The sequence below is a fragment of the Lichenostomus cassidix genome, chromosome 4 (genome assembly GCF_008360975.1).
Source record: "Lichenostomus cassidix isolate B80296 chromosome 4, HeHo_3.0, whole genome shotgun sequence".
NCBI lineage: Eukaryota > Metazoa > Chordata > Aves > Passeriformes > Meliphagidae > Lichenostomus > Lichenostomus cassidix.
Genome location: NC_139484.1, coordinates 47,022,782 through 47,034,327, shown reverse-complemented (window position 1 = coordinate 47,034,327; position 11,546 = coordinate 47,022,782). Strand labels below are relative to the sequence as shown.

Sequence of the window (11,546 nt, the reverse complement as noted above, 5' to 3'; positions counted from 1 at the left end):
TAATGTATCACACTTCCTATTTTAAACTTGTTAGTTTACCATTAGTTCAGCCTAGCTGTGTTCATCTCGAGGGAAATTTTAAGTTTTAATATATTGAAACACAGAATCTCTAACTGTTCTACCAATAAGACCAATTCAGGCCTTAAAAAATTTCTTCAGCATGAAGGTTTGGTTAGAGCATATCTTGGGGTAGTTAGTGAAGTTTTAGATTGTTTAGATAATTAAGTGTGTGAGTCCGTAGTTGAAGGTGCCATAAGAAAAGGTGCTACTTTTGGAAGCGTAGATAAAGAAATTATGAACACAAGTTAATGACCCTATTACATACTGTATTTACAACTGCTTGCTGACCTCCAAAAGCTTTTAAGCTGCATTTATTTTTTTTTTTATTTTCAGGGGCTAATTTAGCTCTTCACAGATCTTCACTTCTTGTTATTAAATATATTTTAGAGAACAAATTGCTAGTAATACCTACTAAAGTAGTCAATCACCAGGAAAGTCTGCTATTATATTTAGGCTTGTACCTACACTGTAATCAGAAGCTACTTCTTTTATTTCAGCCTGAGTACAAGGATGAATTAGGAAGATCTTTGGAGGGATGGAATTGAACGGGATATGTTCCCTTTCAACCTGTATTACTCTCAGAGTACAGAAAAAGGGGAGAGGGAATCCTGATACTTTAATGGTTTGTTGAGGATTTTTTTCTGTTTTTTCTATTTTTTTTTTGTTCTCTTATTTCATTTGAAGCTGTTTCAGCTGCACTGAAAAACCAAAGATCTGGATGTGAACAAGGTGGCTGTACCTCTAATAACAGTCCATAAGCTGCTGCTACTGACCCTGAAGAAAGGAAAATTGCAGTGGATAAAAGCTCTCTAACATATTTATTATTCTTCCCCTGTATAAGCTAGCACTTAAGAAACTACAGATGCAGTGATCCATGCTAGGAGCAAAGGAGCTAAAACAAGCTCCTCCCCACCCCTTGAACTAGAGGTAAAAGAAAGCATTAGTTTTGTTCTGAGGAATAAGGCAGAAGCTAAAGGTAAGCTAGATTATCCAAACAGCAAATTATATCCTTGCTGAGTGACATCAAATGTATGTTGCCTAATTAAATGAGTTACACAGATGGATAAAGCTGTCTTGAGAATCTCTTCTAGCATTACTATAGTCACCTGAGGCAGAAAAAAAATACAAATTGTAGTCTTAATTCTGAGAGGACTTGTATCAGTTTTGAGAACAAGAACTTTAAATGAACTAGTTAGTGCTCTTACAGTACATGAAGTATTAGTTTTTGATACAAAATTACCTGATTCTATTAAGTCACCTTTCTCCCTATCCTTTGAAAATACCTTAAAGTCTTACTGAGAAAGTAAAATGGTAAAGTAGATGTGCTAGGCTATCTTAGAATTTACTCTTAAGATCTACTGAATTTGAAAATGCTTGCTTTGCCATTTTGCCACATCCTATAGCACTCATAATTAAAAAAAAAACTAAAATAGTTTAACAAGAGAAACAAGCTGGGAAACAACCAAAGACTGTTGATTAAAAGAGGCAGAAACAGTCCCAGACCCAGTCAAAGTCAGGTACTACTGTACCAGTATTTAAACTGGCCTGTGTTTCACAGAAGATCCAGTAGATTAAAAGGGAGAAGAAATACTGATTCTGTGGTCTTGCACATCTTGAGAATACAAAGGGCTCTAGTGGGTAAGGTTGCCAAGTGAGGCAGATGACTGAAAAATGTTCAGGAATAAAAGAACAAGAATATTGTTTCCTCAATAAAATTCTCCATTTTGCCACAAGAAAAATCACGATCATTAAGATAAAAATATGATACAATTCTTTAAATAGTAACCCAAATTCATGGCTACTTACAGTTTCATGCTTTATATAGTAAAATTGTTTATAAACTTGCTTAGCTGTAAAGGCTAAGAATGACAAACTTAACGCTGCATTTTGAGTCATATGCTACCTGTAACAGCACTCTCCTGAAAAGCAGTCTTTGTCAACATTTTTCCCCCACAATGTTGCAATATGCTTCAAAAATACAGGTGCAAAAACTGAGCCTTAAAGCTGAAAGCCTGTTTTAAATGTGCAGATGTTCAATGTACTGTTGAGAATTGAAACACTTGGCCTGGCTTCCTACACTGCTATAGACAGATTCTTCCATGCTTTTGTAATTTCACAGAATCAGAGAACAGTCCAGATTTTAAAGACCCTTGTAAGACCATTTGGTCCAACCATTTATGACAAAGGTGAGCCTACATGAAACTACCACATCCCTGGGGAGATCCTGTGATGTGTAATACAGGCTATGTGCCTGGTATTTAAGTGAAAAATAAAGTTTTCAAAATTACACTTTTTTGCACTTCCTCACTGTGAGTATTTTACACAAGGGCTTTCCCAAAAAAATCTTCATCAGTAAACTCTTCCTCCTTTGGTGCCTAATCACTCCCTGAAATTCTGAAATATCTACTCTTGACAATTTATATTAGAAATGAAACAATTTTGAAATTAAGAGATTTATATTTAAGTTTTACTTATATTCAAAGTAGGAAATAACATTCCTTGTAACAGCTCAATGTTTATAATGATACAATGAAAAAGTGATTAACAGTTGGCTTTAAATGATCATTTGCAGACATCATAATTCTGTAAATTAAACTCTTTTCAGGCAGGTAAGTAACATCAGTTATATAACTGAACAGGTACCTCCAGGAAGGAATATTGACTTTTTTCCTTATGTATAAAGCTTGATTACCAAAAATACAAAAATCGTAAAGTAATCTGAAATACATGAGAGGAAAAAGTGCTATGGTAGAAGTTTAATATTTTTATCCATGGAACAAGTTCTAACTTTGAAGAATCTGGTGCATTTTTAGGCACTGTTTTTGTCTTTTCATTTGCCTGAACTATATAGCAGGACTTGAGATGCCCAAAAGCTGTTTAAGACAAATTTAAGGCAACCAAGTGCAAAAGCTCAGTGTACATTAGATATATGTAAACAGAACATTTCATAGTAGAAATTATACAACTATTACAAGTCCGTAATATTAACAAAAGCCAAAACCATTCTGCCTAGAGACACGAATGCAAAATGTAGTTACACTAACCAAGCCAAAAATTAAAAATTCTGGGAAATGAAGTGTCATCATCTCTAACACAAGGTGGATGCATTACATTGCTGTGCTAGAGTAAGTGGTCTGCTTTTTCCCTCTACATACCATGCAGTCTCTCCCAAAGTTTGTTCTGTTCCATTTAGTGATGTACCAGCCAACAGCACAGCTCCAAATGTTAAAGCAAAATGCACAACAGCAAACAGATGGAATGTGAATGTACAGATATTGGACCTTTTTTAAAAATACAGTACCTAGGATTTCCCATTTTAAACGGTTTTCAGCATATTGCATAGCAGTGAACTCATCTGCTACCTAAAACTGTTGTTGCTGACCCACATGGAGTTCCTCTTCAATCTTCTTTTCAGTTTTCTTTCATACTGTACAGTGGGTCCACAAGCTTATTGTGCACATGCATTAAACCTTGGGGGGAAAGCAACAATGCCAGCTTTACATTAGTTATACTTTGGTAACATGCCCTTATATCCACATTTTTATTTGGAGTTTGCTTCCAAGTATACATTTTAAATAGTTCACTGAAGAGAACAACAATGGCTACTTAAAGTAGTTCAAAATCAGGGACAGCAGATACATTCCTATATCACTTGCACCCTAATAACATATTCAGTATCAGCTGAGCAGGGACCAGACAGTTCTCTAACAGACCCAAAAAGCACATCTGGAATACTTCCAAATGACTGCATACATCTTTTTTTTTTCTGTTAAAAACTGTGTAACAGCAACATAATTCCCTCACACCACAATTTGTCATAAAAATCAGATATACACATAGCAAGACTTATACAGCTTGAGTTCTTTTGCAATGTTCTAGCATTGTGGTAATACTGTCTTTGTAATAATCAGGGTACTTGTGGTCCTAAACAAGCAAAATCAAGTTAAATTATCCAGACTCTTAATGCAGACTCAATTTTAGCAATTCAACTGTTTTCTGTTCTAGCTGGGATTTTTGGTTTTTTTTTGGTCATATACAAGTTCTCCATAGCTATGATTAGGGAGATTATTTTTTTCTTGAACTGCTTCAATTCTGGAAAACGCTGAAGTGCAATTAATAAAAAAAATGCTCTCCTCTTTACTTTGCTATAAGTTAGTAAAAATGTTACCCATATCTAGGTATGCATGACATTGGATCACTGGCAGGTTTTTAACCTCATTTCACCTTAAGGACTAATAAGTGTTCACAGTCTGCAAAGTAAAAGTCAATTTTAGCATTGAACTGAAGATTTAACTTCTAAAATTAATATATGCAACATTAAAAGTAATTTTCTTAAAAACCATGAAAGAAATCTGGCAGTAATGCATATTTTAATGATTATCTATGGCAAAGAATATGCAAATACCTTTGCTACATGATGCAGCTGGTGGCATCCTTAGGTGTCACTGCAGCAACATGAAATTTGAATAACTATACAATTTAAGGTCATTACTTTAAGTGACCACAAAAAAAAGCATCTTATGCAGCATCTATTACTAATCACTATGTGATTATTTAATATAAAATACAGATGTTAGATCAAGCCCAATATTTTTCAGTTTAACAGTGACAAAAATTAAGTATACATTTGACATAAAAGTCATCTGTCCTTAAAGAGTAAGAGCGGCATACACTACTCAAACTAGAAACACATTTTGAGCTTTAAAACATTTAACTTCCTACCAGTATTTTCCTTTTCTAAAAAGGGGAAATGAAAAGGAGATAATTACCCAGTTCCTAGATGCATGAAAAATGGTTAGAAAGTATTGCTTCTGCCATACTTAATGAAGAATATTTAAATCCTGTTAGTGAAAGTGTTACAGGAAAAACAGTGAGAAACAGAAGCGTTTTTTAAAGGACTGTACCAGACTTGATAGATGCCAAAACAATTATTCTAAGGAAAGTCCCACTGTATATTCAAGTATGATTTGAATAAATAGATTTCTGCATACAGTTTTAAGAGGAGCATGCATAATATGGAAAATACTATCCTGAACTAACTTATCTGCAGACAAATTAGTAAATTCAAAATTAATTTTCTGTTTCATTCTTCAAGAAAGTTATTTTCCCTTTTACAGTAAGACCATAAGTATACTTGATAATTTTAGTCTAGAATAGATTTTCAGAAAGTTAGAAAAATTGAATAGGTTAATCAATTTACCAGCCAGTGTGCTACTTGATTATAAAACAAAAAAAAAAAAAAATGCAGTTTCATATTGAAATTTTTAAGTGGTGAAAAATTCCTGTAAATCCCTACCATAAATAGCAGTAATAAGAACTACCTAGCTTCCCTAAGAAGTCTAATCTGAAGATCAAGATTCAGAAATAATTCCAAATTTGACCCACACTGATTTCTCCTCTGTCTCATAAGGGGAAAAAAATCTCACTGAAAGTAGGTAAAATTAAGCAAGTTTAAAGTAAACAATCTTTTAAAAAATTCTATTGCTGTGTATTACAGGGTAATTAAATACAGTGACACAACAGTACACATTCATAAATTGTAGCCCTTGATGTTTTTAAAGCAATATTCAGTGTCATTCATACCTAGTGATTCTACATTAGATTTGTATTTCCCAAGCAAAGCCTCTGCTTATATGAAATACAGGATAATATTTAAAACTTATCCAAACAGTCAGAGAAGTTTATCTTTGAAAACAATAAGCACTATCTAGCAGTGTGCTACAGGAAAAGACTAACCCTCCCTCCTACCCCACAAATATATAGCAGAGAACAGCATACTGAAAAATCCAAAATTAAGAAGTTGGCCACAAGGTATCAGGATAAAAATCACAGTAATGTCCAAATTGCAATCTAATACATACTGGTGATATAATGCTCTAAAAAAAGAATTTAATAAATTACAATTTTGATCTCTGATACCTCAGCTACTACAGGTATCCATGCTAGTGAGAAAGATTACTTGAGTCATGCAATTGCATGTGCTGTGTTAATATAGTCAGGAGAAAACTACTTTTCTCAGCTTCTACAATCTCAGTGAAACAGAATTCCATCTGGAAAGTCTCAATGACTATCAAATACCCTGACTTATTTTAAGTTTGCCCCAATATACCTACTACAAATATGAGAAGCACAGTAAAATGGTGCAACGTATTCAGTCAGTATAGATTATTATGCTAATTGCACATGAAAAATGTCCTCAGGTGGCTTCAAAGTCTGTATCCCAGATTACTAGACATCACATTACAGCACACAGCAAAAGCAGCATGAAAACGTATCAGGATTAATAAATGAAGAGTTTTCTTTAAGTGAAACTTTCCAGTATACTTAAGACCTGTATTCTAGAACACCAGATTGCTGCTGTTTGAAGTTAAAAGATTGCTAAACTATTGTTTCAAACTAGAAGCAAAGGAAATACTCTTCCCAAGTAGATTTGTCTGGAATGTAAGTAGCACAAGTTATGCCTCCTGGCAAATTTCCCAACACATGAAATAAGTTAACATTTAGTATTTTGACTATATAACATTATACATTGACTGCCAAGTGTTGGACAGCTCAGACTTAAATCAATGTAATTTCAAAGCTGTTGGTTTTGTGTAAACACATGTAACCTCTGATTCAGTGCTCACCTTTAAAGTACTTCACAGTTTTAACTCTTAGTTCTAAAGTAGCATCTTCATCACACACAAAGATAGTGCGAGGGTGTTGCTGGAAAGCAGAAACTGTCCACATATGATTGACTCCTTCTTCAATTGCTTTGTACAATGCAAAAGCCTTATGTGCACCTGTTATAAGAATCATCACCTGCAAAACAAATGTCTCTTTACTTTTAATCCCAGTATCAATGCCAATTAACCTTGAAAACACACATGCGACTAGAACTAAATGAGTTCTTACTTCTCTAGCATCCATCACTGTACCCACACCAACTGTTAGCGCCATAGTTGGTACTTTAGATAAGTCTCCATCAAAGTATTTAGCATTTGCCAAAATGGTGTCCATTGCTAAAGTCTTTAATCTTGTTCTTGAAGACAAACTTGATCCGGGTTCATTGAATGCAATGTGGCCATCTGGACCAATGCCTTTTCAAAGTTAAAAAAAATAAATCATTCCAGGCCTGAGAGTCAACACATATCTTCAAACATTGTAAACAAATAGATGTTTAGGACCCATCCTTTCCATTTGGTTCCCCATTTTCAATAATAAACATTCAAAACTTACTTAAGTCATTAGAAACTTGGACACCAACCATTCTGTTTGGGTATTTATACTGATTCTTTGTTAGTCACAGAACTTTCTTACACAGTAATTGAAAAATCTGGGTTTTAGTCAAATTATGAAAATAATGATTAAAGAATTGGTGCATATGCTTGAATTGTATTTCCTCATACCTCCAACAAACAGATCAATCCCCCCTGCTTCTTCAATTTTCTTTTCAAATGCATCACATTCCGCCTGCAAGTCTGGTGCATTCCCATCAAGGATATGAGCATTATTCGGATCTATGTCAATATGCTTAAAGAAGTTATTCCACATATATGAGTGATAGCTCTCTGGATGATTTCTGGGAAGTCCTGAAATCATTTAGAGTGAAATTACTATTTGACAACATTTAACCAAACACCCTTAATTCTAGTCTATGCATAACTGATATAAGGCATGCAAGGCAAACCTGAGTCAAATAAATAAAGCAAGATTTGAAACTCTATCGAGAAGAAGGGTTTCCTGCTGGCTTGTACAGGGTAATATGTTAACATTCCCTTCACATACATCTTATCACAGAGTAGAAAGTCTTCAACAGAAATGCAGTCACAACATTAAATGACAATATAACTTCTACAGAAGTATTGTGAAACACTGAATTTAGCCCAGTGTTTATTTTTGCATTTTTTAGATAAAGGAATAGAGAAGAATGCCTGGACAGCAGTCTAAAGTAAGAGTACAAACATACTAAACTAACCTGGTACTTTGACAAAGTATTTAGAAGTTTTTATAAGGAGCAAAAAAAAAAAAAAAAGTACAGTGTGTTCTCAAATAATAGCACATCTTACCTACATATTCATCCATGTTGAAAGTCTTTACATATTTGAAAGAGAGATCTCCATTTTTGTGATATTCTATCAGCTTTTTGTAGCATCCCAAAGGTGTACTACCTGTTAAATAAAGTTTTTCTACTGTTTTGTGTATCTGCACATTTTCAGTGTATTTAAATGTCTTCAGTCAAATTTTGCTACAATGCTTTTCAACATACAAGCAATCTGCTGTTTCTCATTTAGTATTTATCAGTTTCTTAAACTATCACAACTTTTCACAGAAATCAAATCCTTATTAAAAAAAAAAAAAGGTAGAATACTACCAAAAATAATACTTAGGTTCTTTTAAATACTGTATCTGCTGGCAATGATACAAACAATGTTCTAGATTTAGTTATTTACAAAGACTTCGAATAAAACTTGCCTGTTGGTAGACCAAGCGTGAAGTATCTTCCTTGACTTGGCTTGAACTGGATAATACGATTACAGATGTATTTGGCTGCCCATTCACTAGCCTGATCATAATCTTCAAGAATTACTAGCCTCATTATGGCAGTGAGGAACTTGTATGATAAAACAAACTTAAACCTGGGAAAAATGTTGAAGTTGTAAAAATAAGCACCACATGACTAATTGTAAAACTTTTCAGATTACAGAGGAGATAATAAATCATCTTTCACACCGATGACTCTCATAAGCATACCACACTCTTGCAGTCCTAGTTCAAGTTGGACAATCAAAAGAAAAGCTACAGAATCCAAAAGACAGATTACAGTAAAAATATTTATTAAAATCCACAGACTAACTTAAAGCAATTATAGGAAAAAGTTAAAACAAAACGAGAACAAGCCATTTTGAACTTCAATCTTTCAGTCAAGTGTTATTACCACTAGAAAAGAGGAAGTACTCAAACACCAAGATTAACTCCTGTTTCTTATGACCAGCTGAATGCCTAAAACTTCAAAAACAAGACCCAGTGTAATCCCATGTTTCTATAATCAAAATATCTAATCGGGACTAAATAATTAAGACTCCTTTTACTCCTATTCTAGCTCCTGAACAATGCTTCAGTAAGTTTACTTATCTGCCAAAAAAAAAAAAAAGTTAAAGCATTAGAGACATTTGAAATGTTTACAATTCACAGGAAAAAATACTCATGAGGTCACACTTTTTCTTTCCAACATAACTTTAAAAAAAAGTTTAACAGGCTTTATCTCGAGTGCAATTGTATCAACTTTTAAGATGAATATCCAGAAAACAAGCTTGGTTGCTAATAGTATAGAAGCATCTCATACATTTAAGTGAAACTCATTTTTCCATGAGTTTCTGTTTAATCGAGTCGGTTAATTACCAGAAAGACTGAGGCTCTTTCACCAGTTTGTGATGTGTTACGCTCCTCTTCCCAGGTCTGGGTATGCTTGGCACTAGCCAGAATACAGCTCAGCTGTCAGAAGCTATGGGCCAGCTATGTGACAAACCACACTACTCTCAGCTGACCCAAAATGAGCGGCTGGTTTTAAAACAAATATGAACTGAAGTACTTAACAGGGTAGTATGTTTGTCGCACTTCATGCACCCAAGGAAGAAAGTGATCATCACCCTGTGCCGCCTCCTCTCCTGGACAGCGGAGCCGTGACAAGCCAAACTCACCTTTGCAGAGGAAACGCTATTTCACAGATACCCAGAAGAGTTAACACACAATCCCGAGGAGAAAATGCAAGCCCCCAGGAACAGAGCCCACGGCTTTAGGGCGACCTCATAAAGCCCCAGCAATTTTACACTGAGAACACGGGGATGCTCTCCAAGAGCAGCGACCCACGGACAACATCAGAACCACCGCGGATTTTCGGCTAAGGGCACTTATTTCTGTCCTCTCCGGCGGGGCCGGGTGATAAACCCACACGGGCAGAGGAGAGCCCCGCAGCCGGCACAGCAGCCCCGGGCCCCGGGGCCTCCCCGCCCCGCCCTGCCCGCACGGCCGGCTCGGCGCGCCCTGCCCGGCCCGGCCCGGCCCGGCCCGGCCCCGCTCACCCGGGACAGCCCGCGAGCGGCACCAGGACGAGCAGGAGGAGGATGAACAAGAGGAGGAGGAGGAGGACGGGGACCGCGGCCCGCCCCGCAGCTCCCGCCCCGCCGCCTCCAGCGGAACCCGGCGCTCGACCCGGAAGCGCCCGGCGAGGCCGGGAAATGGCTCTTTTACCCGCGATCAGTTCCGGGCTCCTTTCCCGTGTTTATTTCCTGCGGGCGGGAGCGAGGCAGGGCTCGTCGGTCCGCAGCGGAGGGGCCCGGGGAGCTCAGGGCGCTGGCAGAACTCCGGCCTGCAGCTCAGCCGTGCACAGCCCTCCTGCCGGAGCCCCTCTGCTGCGGCAGCACACTGGGATCTGCATGGATAAAGGTTCCCCTGTAACTTAATGTTTACATGATGCAGCTACAAAAGCTGAGAGTAGTTACTGAAAAAATATCAATTAGGTGAAGCATTAGCTTCTTGGTGAATCACAAGTCGAGCACAAGCCGGCAGTGCCCGTGTTCAGGAGGGCCGGTGGTGTCCTGGTGTGCGGCGGGAGCAGTGCGGCCAGCAGGTCAGGGAGCTGATCTGCCCCTCTGCTCAGCCCTGGTGAGGCACATCTGCAGTGCTGCGTGCAGTCTGCTCTCCAGAGTTCCAGAAAAGCAAGGAGCTACTGGAGAGGGTCCGGTAGAGGCCACAACGATGATGAGGGGTCTGGAGCATCTCTCTTACAAGGAGAGACTGCGGGAGCTGGGCCTGTTCAGTGTACAGAAAACTGCGAGGAGGTCTCGTTAATGAGTATACATGTCTCAAGAGCAGATGTCAGAGGATGGTGTCAGACTCTTTTTGATGGTGCCTTCAAGAAGGACAAGGAGTAACAGCCATCAACTAAAACAAGCAGTTCCCGCTCAACACGAAGAACTTCTTCACCTTGAGGGAGGCAGAGCACTGGAACAGGCTGCCCAGGGAGGTCATAGAATTTCCCCTCTCTGGAGACCAGAAACCCACCTGGTCACATTCCTGTATAAACTGCTCCAGGGGACCCTTGACTAAGCTGGGGGGTTGGACCAGATGATCTGCAGAGAGCTCTCCTAGTGATTGTGGCTTCTGTGGCTCTGTGATTCTCTCCTTGTTTTAAAAGCAGTTAAGTAATTTCATAGCCTTAGCTAAGCTATAATTAAACAGCTGTGGGGTGATAAATCTTGCTGTGGGGAAAGAGCTGATAGTCTGAAAGGGTGGCGCTTCAGAATAGAATAGGAAAACTGGAGTAGAGGGGTGAGCAAGCAATAATTCTGCATATATGTGTTTGCACATACCGGAGGCTTCGCTGAGGCCTTACCAAAATGGAAGACCAGGATAAGTCTGTTTACTGGGCAGGAGCATAACTGGCTGAGGAAAAACATGATTGAAGGGTAAGAGAAGGGAAGGTAATAAAAGGGAGTGTGTATTCA

At 37.8% G+C, this 11,546-nt stretch overlaps 1 protein-coding gene across 3 annotated transcripts; it reads right to left on the bottom strand.

The window, feature by feature from the left end:
* Nucleotides 1–2,505: 2,505 nt before the first annotated feature.
* GNPDA2 (glucosamine-6-phosphate deaminase 2) lies at nt 2,506–10,268 on the bottom strand. Of its 3 annotated transcripts, none has more exons than XM_085059049.1 (7): nt 10,122–10,267; nt 8,511–8,678; nt 8,109–8,206; nt 7,449–7,631; nt 6,955–7,139; nt 6,687–6,861; nt 2,506–3,530 (listed from the first exon to the last, which is right to left on the bottom strand). In XM_085059049.1, the coding sequence occupies exons 2-7, from the start codon at nt 8,636–8,638 to the stop codon at nt 3,472–3,474; spliced, it is 828 nt and encodes a 275-aa protein (XP_084915175.1). In that variant the 5' UTR covers nt 8,639–8,678; nt 10,122–10,267; the 3' UTR covers nt 2,506–3,471. The 3 variants fall into 3 exon arrangements, with proteins under 3 accessions (XP_084915175.1, XP_084915176.1, XP_084915177.1); XM_085059050.1 differs by lacking the exon at nt 10,122–10,267 and adding an exon at nt 9,741–10,021; XM_085059051.1 differs by lacking the exon at nt 8,109–8,206 and having other exon boundaries at nt 8,515–8,678; nt 10,122–10,268.
* Between the last annotated feature and the right edge of the window lie 1,278 nt (nt 10,269–11,546).

Bases quoted from the DNA above. Each gene is read 5' to 3' on its own strand.
- GNPDA2 (XM_085059049.1), bottom strand. From the start codon at position 8,638: ATGAGGCTAGTAATTCTTGAAGATTATGATCAGGCTAGTGAATGGGCA. The intron at 7,140-7,448 runs GTATGAGGAAAT...AACTTTGAAAAG, and splicing joins GATTGATCTGTTTGTTGGAG to GCATTGGTCCAGATGGCCAC. The intron at 3,531-6,686 runs GTGAGCACTGAA...TTTCCCCCCAAG, and splicing joins AACTGTGAAGTACTTTAAAG to GTTTAATGCATGTGCACAAT.